The sequence below is a fragment of the Podarcis liolepis genome (genome assembly GCF_965112155.1).
Source record: "Podarcis liolepis genome assembly, chromosome: 5".
Taxonomy (NCBI): domain Eukaryota; kingdom Metazoa; phylum Chordata; class Lepidosauria; order Squamata; family Lacertidae; genus Podarcis; species Podarcis liolepis.
This window is the reverse complement of record NC_139556.1, coordinates 13947428-13958097: the sequence shown is the minus strand read 5'-3', so window position 1 is coordinate 13958097 and position 10670 is coordinate 13947428. Positions and strand designations below refer to the sequence as shown.

The following is a 10670-nucleotide window of genomic DNA, read 5'->3' as shown; positions in this document are numbered from 1 at the left end:
ATTTACTGCAACGTAAACGTTTGCAACGATATATTTGTTAGTCTTTCAGGTGACACAAGACTTTATTGCTTTTGCAGCAACAGACTAATGTGACCATTTCTCACGCTGGTAACTATAGAACTTGGAATACTGTTTTGAAAATCCATACTGTTGGAAAATCCTGCAGTGGATTACAGCTGTAAAGTTTAAGTTAAAAGAAAAGAAAGGTTAACAATTAGATAAAATTAAGGGTGAGGATTTGCTGAATTAAATATTCGAAATTGGCATGCAGAAAGGGGAGGTATGAGGAGGTCGGTGAAATAAGTTTTAAGAAAATAAGGATTTGAAATTATACTTGTTTTTTCTTGTTTGTGTTTGTTTGTATTGTTGTGTTTGATTGTATAATTTGTGAAAACTTAATAATTTTATTTTATTTTTTTTAAAGGAAAATCCTGCTAGCGTGATCCTAATTTGTTCCTAATCAAGGGGGCTGGGGGCAGTCCCAGATTTCAGCCAAAATAACTCTTCTTTAGTACATTTATCTTCCAAAGTGGTGTACGCAGTTCCTCTCCTCCCCATTTCATCCTCACAACAACATTGTTTGGCTAAGAGATGGTCACCCAGGGAACTTCATGGAGATTCGAACCCTGGTCTCCCAGGTCATAGCCCAACACTCTTAACCATTACGCCACACTGGACTTGGATTTCAGGTTATCTGTGTTAAAAAATAAACAGCGAAGAGCTTCCTGCATTAAAAATAATAATAATCAAGAACTACACCTATTTGTGTCAAGTTTCTGCACCTGCCTCACAGTCGTGCGGTCAGTCACCATATTTTCTTTTAAAAAAAAGAGATCTAGCAGTTAGAACAGCTGCATGGGAATTCCTTAGGGAATAGTTCTGAATGGGAATTCCTTAGGGAATAGTTCTGAATGGCTTTCATTTTTTAAAGAAGTCAAATAAATAGGGATTCATTAGGAATTACTACTGATCCAATTGTTACTGTGTTGGCTGAGAGGGCAGATATACCTATCTATATCAAGGGCTGCCAGCGTGAATAAAATATTGGGGGGGGGGGGTATGTGGGGGGGATGTGATCCACGAGGAGCAGTCAAGTACAACATTCCTTATAATGCTAGAGAAGACATGTGGGGGAATGTGTGGTCCAGCCAGTCAAAACTTCCTGTTCCTCCTGGCTGGAACATCCTTCCTTTTGTTGAAATATACATTTTTTAAGAAACCAGAAACATTTTTACTTGGTATTATAGGTCAGGACATTAATAGGCAAGATGTTAAATTGTTTTTATATGCAACAACTGCGGCAAGAGTATTATTAGCCCAGAAATGGAAAGAAGAAGAAATTCTGATGAAAGAAAAATGGCAGACGAAATTAATGGACTATGTAGAATTGGACAAAATGACAGAAAGGATTCGAAACCTGCGGGACCAGAGATTTACAGAAGATTGGAAGAAGTATATTTGAAGAGCAACTGTAATCAACAAATTACGCTAGTAGGACTACAAGAAGTTTTGTAAGGAGAAATATACGAAGTGTTACAAAGTAGAAAAAGATAGAGATATTGTTTATGAGTTTGAAATGTAATAGGGAAGATAAGAAATGCATACTAAGAGATTAGATTGGAAAATTTTCAGACAGGATTGATGGAAGTCAAAAATCTGAATAAGATGTGATGTAAAAGCATGTGTAATTACTGTTGAAAATGATATGTTAAAAAAACTAATAAAAAATATTTTAAAAAGGAACATCCTTCCTTTTGCATGTGATAGAAGGTGGGTGTGACTTTACCTGTCCAGGTAACAAAAGGATGAGGCACGCAGCACTCTCTCTTTTTGGACTTCCTTCTACATTTGACCAGCTTTTTAGCTAGGAATGCTCTGCTTGCTTTTCGGCTAGCAGAAGCACTGGGATTATTCCTCCATATGGGGTAGACCCACATGAACATATTTGTAACTAAGTCTGCCTTCAGGAATCCAACTGTGAACTGATGTGAGTAAACTTCTTTTATTAACTCTGAATAAGAATGTGGTGTCTTTATTCAAGGGATTCAAGGGAATTTACCAGGAACTCACAATTCAATCTGAGACAGATTGAACTGTATAATAGTGAGAGGCTCACACAAGCCTGCAACCAGCTATCCACCGTGTAAAGCGGAATGCACTCTGTCTGCTAAGTAAAGGAACTGGCTGGCGCAAGTTAGGAAGGATTTTAATAAACAATATATCCTCTCCTGCCACCCTGAACATCCCCACAGGGGGCAGATAAGCCCCGCCCTGCATAATCAATCACAAGAAGCGGCACAGTCACATCATTGGCCAATCAACGTTGGGGAGGCCCGGCCCCCTCAAATAATTGACTGGAGGTGAGGTGCTGAAGGGACCTTGGCCTCCTAGGATAGGCATAGGCAAACTCGGCCCTGAACGCACTTTGTACTAAAAAACCTCCAAAGCTTGCTTGCAAGCAGACGCCCAGTGGATGTTGCCAAGAATTAAGAGGGAGCTGTCATCCTTACTCTTCCACATCCAAAACATGGTAGTCCAGGTCTGATAGGACAGCACAAGCATTATCAAAGGAGAAGCGTAAGAGAAAGAAAGAGAGGAGAGTACTGTAGTTGTACAGTGGTACCTCGGGTTAAGAACTTAATTCGTTCTGGAGGTCCGTTCTTAACCTGAAACTGTTCTTAACCTGAAGCACCACTTTAGCTAATGGGGCCTCCTGCCGCCGCTGCGCGATTTCTGTTCTCATCCTGAAGCAAAGTTCTTAACACAAGGTACTATTTCTGTGTTAGCGGAGTCTGTAACCTGAAGCGTCTGTAACCCGAGGTACCACTGTAATCACTAGCCCTTTTTGTTGTTGTGTCTGACTCTTTGTGACCCCATCAGGGTCTTTTCCATGGAGACTTCTCTTCTCCTGAGGTGGCCAAAGTATTGGAGCCTCAGCTTCAGGATCTGTCCTTCCAGTGAGCACTCAGGACTGATTTCCTAAAGAATGGATAGGTTTGTTCTATGCAGACCATGGGATCTGATCACCGAAAGATTGATGCTTTTGAATTGTGGTGCTGGAGGAGACTCTTGAGAGTTCCCATGATGTTGGGAAAGATGGAGGGCACAAGGAGAAGGGGACGACAGAGGACGAGATGGTTGGACAATGTTCTCGACGCTGCCAGCATGAGTTTGACCAAACTGCGGGAGGCAGTGGAAGACAGGAGTGCCTGGCGTGCTCTGGTCCAGGGGGTCACGAAGAGTCGGACACGACTAACCAACAACAAGCATCTTGGCAGCGCCCCCCCCCCCCCGCCCAGGCGCATGCTCCCCGCCCGGGAGGAGGCGGCTTTCTGCCGCTCCTCCGCAAAGAAGTAGGCTCGGCCGGCAGGGCGGGGAAGAGAGGGCGTGGCGCCCTCCCCACTCCACGCCCTCTCCCGCGGCAGCGCCGCATGCTCTCTAGGCAGGCGTCGGGGCTCGGGACCCCCACCAAAGCTGCGCACGCGCCTTGGCCTGTCAGCTGCAGGAGGGCGCGGAGACGAGCTGCGATGGGGGGAGCCTTTCCAGCGCAGCGATACCTGCAGCAGAAATAAAAGCCGGTTCAAGCAGGCGACATGTTGGGCTTCCAGGGGGCTGGGCGTTTTCGGACGCGCTCATAGGAGCCAACTCCTAGGGGTCGAGGTCACTTCGCGCACCCCCATAAAATATTTGAGGGGGCTGCCGCCCCTTCCCCCCAAATCGATGGGCATCGCCATTCAAATGGAGCGCACGCACTGCGTCTTGTGGTCGATAGTGCGGGGTGGGGCTTACCTTGCTTGTCCCACCCCCCCATATTTTATTCAAGTTGGCACCCCTGCGTCACCTGGAGTGGTACAGTCCTGGGGAGGGGGACGACGCTTTGCCGCTGGATTTTGCGGCAGAAATAAAGTGGGCCACATACTAGAGGAGGGGGGCGCCTGGGCAAGGAAGGCGCAGGCAAAGCGGCGGGGAGGAGGAGGCGGCTGGCGGAAGGAGGGGAGAAGAAAGAGACCCTCCGTCCCGAAGGAATGGCCCCTTCCTCGCTGGCGATTTTTGTTCTTATCCGTCCCAAAGGACGCTGGAAGGAAAGTGACGGGGGGCGGCTCGGCGGCGCTGCCTGGGATGTGGGGCATTTCGCCGAGCAGAGGGCGGGCAGCCCGAGAAATGTCGCTGCCTGAGGGAAAGGAGGAGATTCCGCTCGGCCCCCCTCCATGTACTAAGAGCTGACCGGCCGTCGAGTGTTTTTTCTGCAGCCTCTGAGGGAAAGCAGGCGCGCTGGGGAGGCCGGCGGCCGGTCCGCGCAACTCCGCGCCCTTTCCACCCCCAGCTCGCCCGCTCGTGGCCCCACCACCCCACGGGAGCGGAGAAATGGGTTCCCGAGCGAGGGGGAAAGCGGGCGAGGAAGAGGAGCCTTTTCTTATTTCGCTCCGGGGAGCGCAAACACGGAAAGGGGAGCAGAAGCCCGCGCTTCGGAGCGCTCATTTCGGGCAGGCGGGCGAGGGTCCGGGATGCGTTTCCTGAGGAGACAAAGGGAGACGCGAGCTTCGCATCGTCCCTGTGCCTTTGGGCTCGCAAAGGTCTCAGGCTCTCCAAAAATGGGTGACCCGGCGAGGTTTCTGCTGGGCATAGAGGGGAAAGAAAGGCTATATTGGTAACCTTTTTTAAAATAAAGAAAACAACCCGCCCCCCTCTTTCTGAAGCCCGCCTTCGCCACGTGCGGAGAGGGTCTCCTGGTCGCCGTGAGGCTGCCTCTCCCCCGGCTCTCCGCAGCCTTGTGGAGCCTTGTGCTACAGCGACGAGCCCCGGGGATTTTTGCGCACAAGCGCAGGAAAGTGTTAACAGCCCCTTCTGAACTACCGCAGTGGTGAATGACTCATCCAATCACCGCGGAGCAGGAGGAGAGCAGCTGGGATCGGAGTCTCCGCGGAAGAGAATAGGCGATGTCACTTTCACTCGCGGGAAGCCCACGGGGGTGAGGGGTGGGATTCATCATCCCTCAAGAGGGGCGCGGATCCTAAACGAACCCTTCAGACGAGGATCTCGCGTCTTCTGAAAGGCCGCCATCCCGTGTGCGCGCTCACCTTAGATGGATTAACTTAACCAAGTGGACGCGAACGGATCCGGGCTAGTCAAGGGCGCGGGGGGGGGGGTTGCTGCATGTGGAGTCTGGCCCAGGGGCAGCTCTAGATGTTGCTAGCGTGGCCGATGATCAGTGGTGGTGGGCTTCAGAAGTAGTCCCACCAAACGCTGAGACCAAACCCTACATACATGAAGCAAAAGAGAAACATCGCCGCCCGACCCCCCCCCTCCACCCATCTCCCCCCCCCCTATGTCTCAACAAATGAAACTGATTTGTAAAAGTGTTACACGGAAAAAATACGAGAGACATTACACATACTTCTGTAAAACAAGAAAATCTTTAATAAAAATAATAATAAAAAGAAATAGTCAAACCACACCTGCAGAGCACCACTATCCGCTCTGGAATACCACAAATGTATCTTTTATATCCGCACGGCAGGAAATTATTTCAAAGCAAAAAATTTGCAAAAAAAAAGGCTGCGGATCTGATTTATATCTGAAGTGTGCATTCGAATAAATTGTCTCCCCCTCGTTCACGGAAACCAAAAGTCGCGCATGCATATATATGTATATATGCATGTCCTCGCGCTGAAATGAAAAATGCAGTTCGTTTGCAGCATTCTGTTCCTAGATTCCCTTTTCCCTTGCTCGAGTGTCGTTTTAAGTGGAAACACGGCAAGCTGCTGGAAGTTGCAGCCCCCTCGACCCGCCCCCGAGCCTTCCCACCTTCCCCCCCACCCCGGCAAGCGAAGTCAGTCGCCTTCTTCTCCCCCAGCGAGGCGCCACATCTAACAGTTTGGCACAGGATTTCTGTAAGGCTCAGCAGGAAACTCGGAGCGCTGAAAGGTGACATCAAAGGGGGGGGGCGCAACGAAGCCTGTAGTAATTTGCCACCGAGAGCACCGGGAGAGGAGGCGTTTCCCCCGGCCCGCCACGCCCCCGGCCCCACCAGCCAGCGAACGCAACAACCAATGGGGAAAGGGCGCTAGGACCCGGGGGGGGGGGAAGGACCCCCTTGCAAGCGGCAATCGACTCTGCTGCATTATAAATACTTCTCCAAAATGCGGCGGAGCTCCTTTCTCCCTTCGCCTCCGCCGCCTCCGCACCATTAAAAAAAAAAGCTGCAAGCGTAGAGCAGCTTCTTGGCAGGCAAGCTTCTCCCCCCCTTTTTTCTCCCCCCTTTTCCTTTTCTCCCCCCCACCCCACCCGACATTTCCTAAGCCCCCCTTTCCCCCCCTCCTCGGCCGGTTTGCATGCATTGTCTGTCTCCCAAAATGGTTTGTGAGACTAAGATAGTGGCGGAAGATCATGACTCGATTTCAGGAGCCAAAAAGGAGAGCTTGCTCGTCTCCTCGTCCGCTCAGATGTGGCCTTCCTCTCGGGCCGGATCCGGGTCGCCCGCCGCGGGGCCGCAGCTGCAGCCGCAGCCTCCTCCGCCGAGCCCCGCGCCCGACGGCGAGGACCAGAAAAAGGGCGTCTGCATCAGGGAGTTTCACCCTTCCGAGCAGGAAGCGGTGCGCCGCATCTTCTACGAGGGCATCATGGAAAGGATCCCCAACACCGCCTTCCGAGGGCTCAAAGACCAGCCCTGGACGCAGATGGTCTACGGGACAATGGCCGGTAAGCGCGATCGCGGTTGCGGACACGGGGGGTGGGAAAGAACCGGAAGCGATCGCCTTAACTCTCCCCCCCCAACGCATCTCCCGGTGCACAGCAGGGAGGATCGGCGGAGCCTGGATGCGCCTTCGCTGTACCGGCAGGAGGCGGCGGATGCTCCGTTCGCCGCAGCACCGACGGCGCGCCCGGCTGCATCTCCCTCGCCGAGCCGGAGCGCGCAGCAGACGCGCGCGAGAGAGGGAAGGGGGCCCTCTGCGGGCCGGAGATGGGGCGCCTTTCCGGGCCAAGCCGGCCTGATCGCCTCCAGATCGGGGGCTAGACTCCCCCAGCGCCGGGCACGTTCCTGCTTGCGGGTGAGAGAAAAGAGAGCATATCCTCCGCAAGCTCCCTCCTGCGGAAGCTGCGCGCCTCCCTCTTTCCTCCTTGGCCAGCGATTCGGAGTCACTCCGCATCAGTGGCGGGGCAGGGAAACTTGGGCGAAGGGACCTTTGCGCGAGTTTCCTGCGGCTCGGCGCAGAACTCGGATTTCGCAAGTCCTTGCACCTTTAGCCCTCGCGGGGCCGCGTTCACACGTGACGCGCGCCAGGCGAGCGTTTGCCACTTTCCTACCGCCGGAAAGCCCAGCGAGCCTGCCTCGCTGCGCTTGGGGGAAGGGGGCAGCATGTCTGAAAAGCAGAGCAGCTGCCGGCCAAAAGAAGCCGCCTTGTGTCTAGGAGTCTCGCATTTCCCAGGGACGTGGCTGCAGGCTGCAGAGACGCGCAGACAGGGTCAGCCAAGCGGGGACTGTCGCAGGTTTCGCTTCGCGGAGGTGCAAAGTTGGCAAGCGGCCTCCGGGGGAGGAAGCTCCTGCAGCCAAGCGCATGCAACCACTGCGGCCCCGAGTTAGCTTTTGCAATCGGAGCCAAATCCATGCACATTCCATTCTGGCAGGTGTGCTCAAACCGCTACATGCTCTGTGCAGCACAGGCATCTTGTGGCAGGGAGGGGAGCCTCCTTTACATGTGCTCTGTGCATGCCTCATATGGCAGGCGCCTCCCCCAGCTGGTGCAAGAGCTCAGAGAGAGGTGCTTTTTCAGCACAGACCTGAGAGGACACGCTACCAGCCCCACCAGGATGCCTGGACCACGATATCTTGCCTGACTAACTAGCCGTTATAAATGTCCATAGTGGTCACTCAAAGTGTTATATGAGGACCTTGTAAAGGCCAAATGCTTGCTAGTTAAACAGATCAACCGTGCCCTGTTAAAGCTTATGCACACAAACTGCAGCAAGCACTAATTATCGTTGACTATTCCAGACAGTTTATCCTCCCCTCCACGCCACCTGATTATGAGCAGCAAATGAGCTTGGCTTGCTCATTTCCTTAGAAAATCCAGCCTTGCACCTTATAATTTGCAGGAAAGATCTTGAGATCTTCATGGTCCCATCATTCTGTAGGGGCTTTGGCGCAGTTCTCTCTCCCCTCCCCCCCAGCCGTCGATTAGTGTCCAGAACTTACTGGTTGCATTTCAGTCTTTATTTTTGCCTCCGTTCTACCAGCAGACTTGCCTGCTTTTAATTTTAATAGACATATTTTATTTAAAGGAAAACTGGAGTTTGTAGCAAATGGCAAAACTGCTCTGAGGACTGGGGGGGGGGGGGGGAGACAGAGGGAGAGAGAAGAATTTGTGATTGCACAGCTACCAGCCATTTGGCACTGACTTCTGCTTCAGATTGGCAGAAAAGGTTTTCTCTGAGCTAGGAGGAGAAATAACATTTGACAACACTGTTGTGAGGGGGAATTTCAGAACGGATCTACCTCTGTGCATTCAATTCTGGGGGTGCAAAGACTTCAGATGCCTCTGATGACTGGGAAAGGATAAGTGTATTTGCATCCACCCTGAAACAAGTAAAAATGCCTCTCTCTCTCTCTGAATTACTCCCCAGCGCGTCAGTTCAGTTGTGGGTCAGGAAGATTGATTTCATCTCATCTCTCCATAAAGAATAGTGATAGTCTAATATTTTCATCCTGCTTGTCTGTAAAAATAAGAGGGAGCCTAGCGGATTTCACTTGGGAGAGAATAAATACCGCAACCCAGAAGACTGCATTTTTCTCCCGCATTTGCCTTAATTTCATGAGTTCATATGGGAGTTTCTGGGGGACAACACCACCACATTTTATTTCAAAAACCCCCATATGAACCAACCAGGCCTCTGTGAGGCCATTTAAGGCTTTAAAGGTCAGCACCTGCACTCTAAATCAATGAAACAGACAACCAGCTCCAGTTACGCCCTGGCTGCTTCAGGAGTAGTGCAGTCCCGTTCAAAATAGGTTAAAAATCTTCACACAAATTTCCAATAGTTCCTCCATCTTATATGGTTCAAGTTCCGTTTGTTTATCTCGCTCGTTCCTGAATTAACTGAGTGTTGCTTCTGTTGCCTCCACACAATAGAAGATTTAAAAAAAAGGCACACCTGAGAGGTGCCACAAACGTATGGTTCTTCAGCCCAAACTTTCGGATAACTTCTCCCACTGTTTCCATGTAGATGTTGAAAAGCAAGGGAGACGAGATGGAACCTTGTGGCAAGCTAGAAGCCATTGGCCATTGGGTGGAACATCAAGTCTCCCAGCACACCTTCTGGGATCAGCCTCGCAGGTACAAGTGGAACCACTGCCAAACAGTGCCTCCTAATCTCATCCTTGCGAGGCATCCTAGAAGGATATCGTATGCATAGTCAGTAGTCACGAAAGGCACTGAACGCTCCAGGAGAATCCAACAGAGTCACATTTCTCTCCCCACGCTATTCTCCCAAGTGATTGTCTAAGAAAGTACCCTGACTAATTAATTTCAAGTATTTTATTTAATGCAAGTATCTGCAAAAGTTCCCCCTTTCCTACAGAGGAGAAGACGCTTCTTCCAAAATAATGCCTCCTACAATGACAGAACATAGGAAGCCTGTTTTTTGCTTCGGAACAATTTGCTTTTATTTGAGTGTCAAATTAGTCAAGTATTTAATCAGCTAAGATTTTGTTTGACTGAATGACGGATGTACTCGATTTCTTTCCAACCTCAGTTTAATATGCTGTTTTAGTGTGGTAATCCTGTTACATGGAAGTAAGCCACTCTGAGTTAAACAACATTTGGACTTACTTCCAAGTAGATGTAAACAGGATTGTCCCAGAATGAACATGAAATGCATTGCGCATGTATAAACTTAGTGAGAAAATCATAATGTGTGAGGGTTTTTTGTTTTTTAAAGTATAAACACTGTGTTTTATTCAAGCAATGGTTACAAATATGCCCAGTATTAGAGATGAAGGTGCAAGTACCCAAATAGGTAAAGGTAAAAGGACCCCTGACTGTTAAGTCCAGTCATGAACGACTCTGGGGTTGCGGTGCTCATCTCGTTTTATTGGCTGAGGGAGCCGGCATACAGCTTCCAGGTCATGTGGCCAGCATGACTAAGCCGCTTCTGGCGAACCAGAGCAGCGCACGGAAACGCTGTTTACCTTTCCGCTGGAGTGGTACCTATTTATCTACTTGCACTTTGACGTGCTTTCGAACTGCTAGGTGGGCAGGAGCAGGGACCGAGCAACGGGAGCTCACCCCGTCGCGGGGATTCGAACCGCCGACCTTCTGATCAGCAAGCCGAAGAGGCTCAGTGGTTTAGACCACAGCGCCACCCTTGTCCACCCAAATAAGATAACTGGGGCTAAACTGTACACAGAACTAATTGTAGGCCGGAATCGAAGGAGTTAAATTTATACGATAATGCTGAGGTTGCTCCTAAGGGCCTAACTATACTTGACACTAATTTCATTGCTTGCAGTCAGTTTTTCTTTATTTAATTACAAGCATAGCCTACCCACCCCTTCCCCATTTGATAGGCTTAGGGAAAGTCTCCCATTGGCCCCTAAGACTTGCTGCATGCTAGCAGAAGCGCTCTTCAAGATCCTGGCAAGGGAGAGGAGAGTTCAGGTTTCCTTCCCTATA

The 10670-nt window shown here is 50.4% G+C and overlaps 1 protein-coding gene across 5 annotated transcripts in view; it reads left to right on the top strand.

Annotated features, from left to right (window-relative positions):
• The first annotated feature begins 5826 nt into the window (after positions 1 to 5826).
• Positions 5827 to 10670, top strand: part of NAT8L (N-acetyltransferase 8 like) — a 47227-nt gene continuing 42383 nt past the window's right edge. For 4 of the 5 annotated variants that reach the window (XR_014525892.1, XR_014525893.1, XR_014525894.1 and 1 more), the window contains exon 1: positions 5827 to 6699. Coding sequence is in view for 2 of the 5 variants with exons in the window: in XM_083502210.1 (XP_083358336.1) it covers positions 6333 to 6699 (367 nt within the window). In the remaining 3 variants the exon portion in view is untranslated. The remainder of the gene's footprint in view (positions 6700 to 10670) is intronic. The other variant, XM_083502209.1, reaches the window with a different exon arrangement.